General features: G+C 33.2%; 1 protein-coding gene across 4 annotated transcripts in view; it reads right to left on the bottom strand.

The window, feature by feature from the left end:
* Window positions 1-1629: 1629 nt before the first annotated feature.
* The window catches only part of LOC149780039 (protein crumbs-like), a 237653-nt gene continuing 230770 nt past the window's right edge, over window positions 1630-8512 (bottom strand). For 3 of the 4 annotated variants that reach the window (XM_089936792.1, XM_089936793.1, XM_089936794.1), the window contains one exon: window positions 1630-7808. In XM_089936792.1, the coding sequence (XP_089792918.1) occupies window positions 7669-7808 (140 nt within the window). In that variant the 3' untranslated portion in view covers window positions 1630-7668. The remainder of the gene's footprint in view (window positions 7809-8512) is intronic. The other variant, XR_016414989.1, reaches the window with a different exon arrangement.

Raw genomic sequence — 8512 nt, 5'->3', positions numbered from 1 at the left:
ATTCCAAACGGTATGCAGTGGATACAAGTTTCGCATCACCCATCCAAACGCTCTGCAGTGGATAAAAAGGATGTGCATCACCCATCCAAACGCTATGCAGTAGATAAGAAAGTTCTGCACCACCCATCCAAACGCTATGCAGTGGATAAAAAAGTTGTACAGCACCCATCCAAACGCTATGCAGTAGATACCAAAGTTGTGTATCACCCATCCAAACGCTATGCAGTGGATAAGAAAGTTGTGCATCACCCATCCAAATGGTATGTAGTGGATACAAAAGTTTTGCATCACTCATCCAAACGCTATGCAGTAGATAAGAAAGTTGTGCACCACCCATCCAAACGCTATGCAGTAGATAAGAAAGTTGTGCATCACCCATCCAAACGCTATGCAGTGGATATGAAAGTTGTGTATCACCCATCCAAACGCTATGCAGTGGATAAGAAAGTTGTGCATCACCCATCCAAACGGTATGCAATGGTTACAAAAGCTGTGCACCACCCATCCAAACGCTATGCAGTGGATAAGAAAGTTGTGCATCACCCATCCAAACGGTATGCAATGGTTACAGAAGCTGTGCACCACCCATCCAAACGCTATGCAGTGGATAAGAAAGTTGTGCATCACCCATCCAAACGCTATGCAGTGGTGCATCACCCATCCAATCGCTATGCAGTGGATAAGAAAGTTGTGCATCACCAATCCAAACGCTATGCAGTGGTGCATCACCCATCCAATCGCTATGCAGTGGATAAGAAAGTTGTGCATCACCCATCCAAACGCTAAGCAGTGGTGCATCACCATTCCAATCGCTATGCAGTGGATAAGAAAGTTGTGTATCATCCATCCAAATGCTATGCAGTAGATAAGAAAGTTGTGCATCACCCATCCAAACGCTATGCTGGTTATTGTTGTGGTGGGTTTTTTTGCTATGTATCAGTACATGATAGGCTATACATTGCTGCCAGTATAATTGATGGAGGAAAAACCCTGGAAAACTCTAGTAAGAACCACCGACCCAAAGGAAAATGCTTTATAACACTTGGCCACACGGAGTCTCCAAATGCTATGCAGTAGTTAATAAAGTTATGTGACTCACCCATCTAAATGCTGTGTGGTAAATAAGAAAATAATGTGGCAAAGAAATAGGTGTGGTTTCCATTAAATGGTTTGGAAATGGTGGAACAAATCAGTGTTTAGTATGCTAGTCATGGTCCTTTTAACAAAACATTGTTCTAGATAATCTTTACCTTTTCAAAATTTTATTTTCTTCATGTCGCAAAGGAGCATTTTTAATATTCATTACATTATCTGAGGCAGTGTCATTATATCTTTTTTAAAGTATTCTCTACTATTGTTTTAATTAACTCAGCTTAATATTTAAGGGAAATAACTAATATCTGGTTTAATCATTACTCTAAACATTTTAGTTGCCTCCCTTGATTAAAAACCCTGTCTTTACAGACCCCATGGATCTTGACTTAGCTACCAATTTTAGGAAGGGCATCAAATTTTCATTACCAGTATTAGTTATATAAATTATATTCCATAAACAAGAATGAACACTATGCCATAAGCATGCAGGGAATGAAATCCCCCAAAAGTAAAATAAAAACAATGAAACTGATGTATATTCATAGATTTTATTTATTTTTCTCAATTGATGAAGCAAATGACTTCACCCGTGTATATTACAATATGTATGAACCAGACAAAAATAAAAATATAACAAATAATTTTCTACATGTCATATGATATACAGTACATCAAAATATTTACAAACCATTTCATAAGTATAGGATCTGTCAAGCAACTTTTAAAATTACACTGTCACCTACAATGGATACCAATTAGACACTATGTCACCTACAACGGATACCAATTAGACAGTTTATTTTGTCATATAAAAATAGATGAAAAAATAAACGGACTATATAAAATTTCAGAAAGTTATATTTTTCTCAGAAAAGTTTGGGATAAAGTTGACATTTTCACAAAAAAATATTCAAATTGTAAATTCCCAATAAAAAATACCACTTTTGAAAAAAAGCAGGCAAATGTTGAAGATTCTCATTTTTACATTTTACATATTAATTCAGACACTATTATTTGAAGCATTTAATGTTAATATTTCTATTAAAGAGTAGATAAAAGAAATCAATAATGCAAAATATGAATAATTCATTTTTAATGACTGCTTTGAAACTGTCTTGTAATCTCTTGGACAACATCTGATTGAGAAACGTTTTGAAGATGGAGTAAGGTTTACTACTTTGTTCTTCTTCAACAATTAAGAGTTGAGTAATCTAAGTTCCCAAACTCTGGATATCATAGTACTCTTGATACTGAGATTTTGCTTCCACCAATCAAAAATGATGTTACTTTTGAAAGCAAATGTCTGATTGTCTGATAATGTCAAACTTATTTTTTAAGCTGTATTAACCTCCAGGCCCGAACATGAAAATTCTATGAAACTGATATGACATGTATGTTGTATTAACCTCCAGGCCAGGACACGAAATTTCTATGAAACTGATATGACATGTATGTAAAAATGCATGACATGTATGTTGTATTAAACTCCAGGCTAAGACATGAAAATTCTATGAAACTGATATGACATGTATGTAAAAATGCATGACATGTATGTTGTATTAAACTCCAGGCTAAGACACGAAATTTCTATGAAACTGATATGACATGTATGTAAAAATGCATGACATGTATGTTGTATTAAACTCCAGGCTAAGACATGAAAATTCTATGAAACTGATATGACATGTATGTAAAAATGCATTTGAAAATGTCTAAAATGTGTTAATTTTTATTTATTTACAACACTTATTCAGACACTAACAGTATTCTGATGTGTATTTCTGTACAATATGTAAATCATTCTATACAAAATAATACTAATACAAAACATAGCCATCTATCCATATACAAGTGACACCTTGGTAAACACCTCAACAAAAACTATCAAATGTAATATAAAGGTATGAAAATTATTAGATGACTTCAGCAATGCATAGGCCATTAGATTTTTTATGTAAACATATTACTTAATATTTCTAACTTTATTAAAATACAAGAATCATTATCAATATTTAATTTCGTAAAATTAGTATAAATGATTGACTGTGAAACAGGTTATGCTGAAGAATGATTCTGATAACACTGCTTTCTGTGCACAATTATTATCCCATAGATAAATCACACGTTTTCAATCAAACAAAAGTAATATAAGCATGAATTACTTCTGAAAAATTGTTTAATTTCCAAAATGTATCTTTGCAATAATTGATCTGTACTGTTCCAACTTGTAATTAAAATTAGCTTTTAGTTTTTACACCACATTTAAAATAAAATGAAAATGAAAGCATCCATGATTAGTATGGGGCCAAAATTAATAAAATGTCGGACAATAAAACTAGACTTAAACGTATCGCATTTTATTTGATTATCCGATACATCTCTAAAGAATCAAATCAGAATTATGAGTTGTGACAAGCTGGATAATTTCTGGTCAGTATGATCCTGGTGCTTATGAAACTCTACCTGCAGATGATGCATTTCCTGAAGGGGTAAACAAACTGATGGGGTAAATACCAGCTGATGATTTGTGCATTTCATTTATACAGCCGAACCTACTTTTGCCTGCTTTAAAAGACCACCTGGTCAGGAAAACCACTTTTAAGATTCAAACATCTCATTACACATAAATGACTGCAGTTACCTGCTTTAAAAGACCACCTGGTCAGGAAAACCACTTTTAAGATTCAAACATCTCATTACACATAAATGACAGCAGAGTTGCCTGCATTTAAAGACCACTTTCTCATATTAACTTCAGATGGTTCTATATATGCATGTGTCAATGCAGTATTACTTGGCAATAACAATATTTGCTCATAAAGACCACTTTCAGATGGTCCATCAGTGGTCTTTTGACACAGATTTGATTAGACACATGAAAGTTAATGGTTACACTGAAACAGTACACACTACATTGCATTCAACTGACAGACAGTACAAGTTAAGCTAAAGTGATGTGTGGTATTCATTCAAATGTGATACAAATCAGTAAAATGCTTCTTTGTGCTTACTGTAGATTATCTGAATGTGACAATGTGTGTCCAGTCCTTGCAAAGTAAACTATGGCTGTTTGCATTTTGTCTGAATGCAAAAATCAAAGTGATATTTCTCCTATCAACCTATAACTATTTGTTGATTCTAATCTAATGGAAAAATGAAATGACTTATCAACATCTGAAACAAAATTCTTTACAAAAGAAACTATTAGATCTTGAGAAAGAAAGAACTCTTAATTCCTCTTAAAATAAATAAATGATGTGTATTATAATATGAGGGTACGATATACTGAATCAATTCTATGTACAAACTTATCTTAGGATTCAAATTCATTCAAACATACACATTATCTCTCCTACCATACAGTTATTACACAAATACCATCCCTCTTAACAATCTTACAATCAATTACACACATTTTCTCTTTCCTACCATGCGATCAATTACACACACATTATCTCTCTCTTACCATACAATCAATTATACACATCCTGTCTGCCTCTCCTTCCATACAATCAATTACACACCAATTACACACATACTGTCCCTCTCTCCTGTACAATCAAATGGATCCCATTTTGCAATAATCAAAATCAACATATATACAGTGGAACCTGTCTTGAAAGACCACCCCTTCTGCCAAAACATAATGGTCTCTCATGACAGGTGGTCTCTCATAACAGGTTATAACACTATATAATCTCTAAATCTGTACATGGAGAACCTGGTCTCTCAAGACAGGCGGTCTCTCATAGCAGTGGTCTCTCAAGACAGGTTTTACAGTATATGTCTGATGACAAACATGCATAAAACTTGTAACCATATACACCAATGAATATTATGAATACATTTAGATTTGTTCTGTGCCATCATTTTAACTGAATGTGTTTTTGTCTTATGTCACCTGCGCCTTTAATTTAATGTTTTGTCTTATGTAACTTGTGACCTAATTTAATGTTTTATTTTATGTAACTTGTGACCTAATTTAATGTTTTATTTTATGTAACTTGTGACCTAATTTAATGTGCTGTTTTATGTCAACTATGACCCTATTTAATGTATTTTATCTCATGTAACCACTTACCTAATTATCATTGTCCTTATAATGTACATGTGGATATTTTTTGGGAAGATTTTTAAAATGGCAATCTAAATGGGGGTGAAATTCAATTTATGTTTGTTATTCTTGCAGCTTTAGGAACTGGTCAGCTTTTATTTTCATTGCTTCGTTTTTGCATAACTTTTAACTTCTCAGAAGCTGCCATGTTCCCATCACTAATCAGAAGTACTGACAACTAATGACATAGTTAAGTAGCTCATTAGTAAAGAATCCTAGTATGCAGTTAATTCTAAACGTCAAACATTCAACAGAAACTTGCCATCTGGTATGCTACCAAAATATATATTTGTTTTTAACTTCTGTATTTCCGAGTGCTCTAAAAATGGCAAAAAATTTGACTACAGTAATAATTTAAAGAGTCACAGAACAAACAACCTTCTGTTCAATAAGATTTTACTGATGCAAAATTACACAATGTGCAGAATGACAGCAAAGAAAATGCAGGGACATGATCAATCAATCTCATTCAAAGGACTATTAATAATATTTTGTATTACTAATATTGTTATTATTATTAATATTATTTTTATTCTTCTTATTATTATTATTGATTTATTGCTCTTTTTAAGCAGAGTTTTGCATATATTATAAACAAAGAAATAAAAATGATAAAATTCTAGATAGAAATGGTAATGACTGAAAGTACACTGACAACATAAGCTTTCAATATTTCCTTCATGAACAATATTATTGGGATTCTTCACTACTTTTATTTACACTTTACTGAGTTGATGTGCGTCTACTAAAAATAATTTGTTGGGCAAATATCTCTTTAATCGAATTCCCATATGTGATGTGAAAGAAAATTGTTACAGATGAAATTCAGAAAATTCGGGATGTGACATGTGGAGATTAAATATAAATTTTGCTATTTAAATTGCTCCTAGTGTGCTCTAGTAGGACACAAGTTACAATGTAACACTCTTGGTGTGGTCTAGTAGGACATAAGTTACAATGTAACACTCCTGGTGTGCTCTGTGGGACACAAGTTACAATATAATATTCCTATTATGATTTTACAGGACACAAGTTACAATGTAACACTCCTGGTGTGCTCTAGTAGGACACAAGTTACAATGTAATGCTCCTAGTGTGATCTAGCAGGACACAAGTTACAATGTAACACTCCTGGTGTGATCTAGCAGGACAGAAGTTACAATGTAACACTCCTGGTGTGATCTAGCATGACACAAGTTACAATGTAACACTCTTGGTGTGATCTAGCAGGACAGAAGTTACAATGTAATGCTCCTAGTGTGCTGTAACATAACAAGTTGCAATAAAACAAAAATTTCTGCAACATTATAAATTACCTCTGACCCTCCCCAAATTCAATTCAGCAATGAGAGATGTTTCCCTAGGTTAGCTTGTGAGAAAAACTTATCTTTGAGGTCAATTCTAGAACTGAAAATTTAGTGTGGAAATTCTCCCAATATTTGACAAAACGCCTCACCCCTCAGAGCAATTAAAAACAAGAAATATATTGTGATTGTCATGCATTTGGTTATTTGGTTGACTTTTACAGTAGGGGTATTTTGGAGAAATGAGCATGAATTATCCATTCTAGAAATTACCAAGTCCATGAAAGTATAGGATGGGATTGCACTTCAGTGATATTTTAACTAAACAAGGTAATAGTACAAAGCAAACAACGGCAAGTATGTAGTTCTATCCATGGTACAGATATGTAGAGTTTGATCCTTGATGATGATGACATGTACTCCAGTGCATTCAATGCGGAAAACGACTGTATGGCTATATATCTGCCGACTGTCTTGTTCCTCCAAAAGAATATTAAAGCCACAGTCATCCATGGCATCTTACTGTAACATTGCCACAGTCATCCATGGCATCTTATCTTGTCTCACAATGAATGGCAAAATGAACTCCAAACTTCAATGGAATGTTTATACAATAATTGGAAATGTGGAATCAAATAGAAATGAAAATATGTGTTATTAAGTGTATGAGAATCAGATCAACTGCTAATAAGGTTTATGTATTTTGGTATAAACTCAGATTTCCAAAAATCAGGATTTCACACACTGTGCACCATGACTACCTAGACTGGGACACAGATTTATCATCAGAATATCTGTACATGTCTAAAAATCTGCTTCCAGTATGTCATTACAAAAGATCTGGATTGCATGCTTAGAGTATGTGAAAACTTCTCAACATTTTGTGACCATTGTTTCCCTGAATAGGTCTCATTTGTTACAAATGCATTGGCAAATATATGACTGGATATGAAGATGAAATATGACATCCATATGAACAATACAGAATTGATATGAAATTGAAATCAATGTTGCTATATCACAAGAGCCAAGTTGTCTGGAAGCCCTGCTTTCATATGCCACATGTTAATACTATGTCATACTTTATTTAAAGTACTGCCCTGGATTGATATGCCACAGGTTAATACTATGTCCTGCTTTATTTAAAGCACTGGTCTAAATTAGGCGCTCCTCAGGTGGCCTCTTAAGCACATGTCCAAGTTCAACACGTGACCCAGATAATTCCTGTCGACTAGGGCTATAAGCCCCTCTTGTGGCTCTTTTATTCCTTGCTGATATCAGGAACAACACAACACCTGCAAAAGTTAGGCACAAGTCATACATTTATACAAAATAAACTGGGCAATAAAATATTATACATAAATATTGTTTATCCAATTTTATAAAATTTTCTAAACCGAACTTAACTAATTATGTTTTTATTTAAATAATGCATTTAATATACTTGACAGTTCTGAGATTTCTGTATAAATATCACATTCAGTATTTTCTACATACAGGCAAGTCAAACTCTCAACAGAAGCTCAAAATGAAGGTCACTGTGACCTGTCCCTACATTCACAAAACACTTCAGGCAATACCAACAAAAAAAACCCCAACTCATTTACATTCAGAAATTTTAATAGCTTTAATTTATTTATTTAAATAATGTTTCTACATGAAAAATAATTATTTTATGCAATATTTAATAAGTACAATATAACTGCAAGGAACATAGAACAGAGTCAGTTTTTGGTAGTGTATTTGAACAGAGCATAATGTTATGTAATGTATTAGGCTTTAGGTAATTATTAAAAATGGACAATGCTTTAGGTAGTATTTTAGAATAGATCAACTTTAGGTAGTGCATTAGAATAGACTAAACTTTAGGTAGTGTATTAGAACAAACCAAGCCTTAGGTATTGTATTAAAATAGATCAAGCTTTATGAAGAGTATTAGAACAGACTAAGCTTTAGGTAGTGTATTAGAACATACCAAGCTCTAGGTAGTGTATTATAA

This window comes from Sinohyriopsis cumingii, chromosome 16, assembly GCF_028554795.1.
Source record: "Sinohyriopsis cumingii isolate HCF-2022 chromosome 16, ASM2855479v2, whole genome shotgun sequence".
NCBI classification, from domain to species: domain Eukaryota; kingdom Metazoa; phylum Mollusca; class Bivalvia; order Unionida; family Unionidae; genus Sinohyriopsis; species Sinohyriopsis cumingii.
Note: the sequence above shows the minus strand (reverse complement) of the source record. Positions and strands in the feature narration are given on the sequence as shown.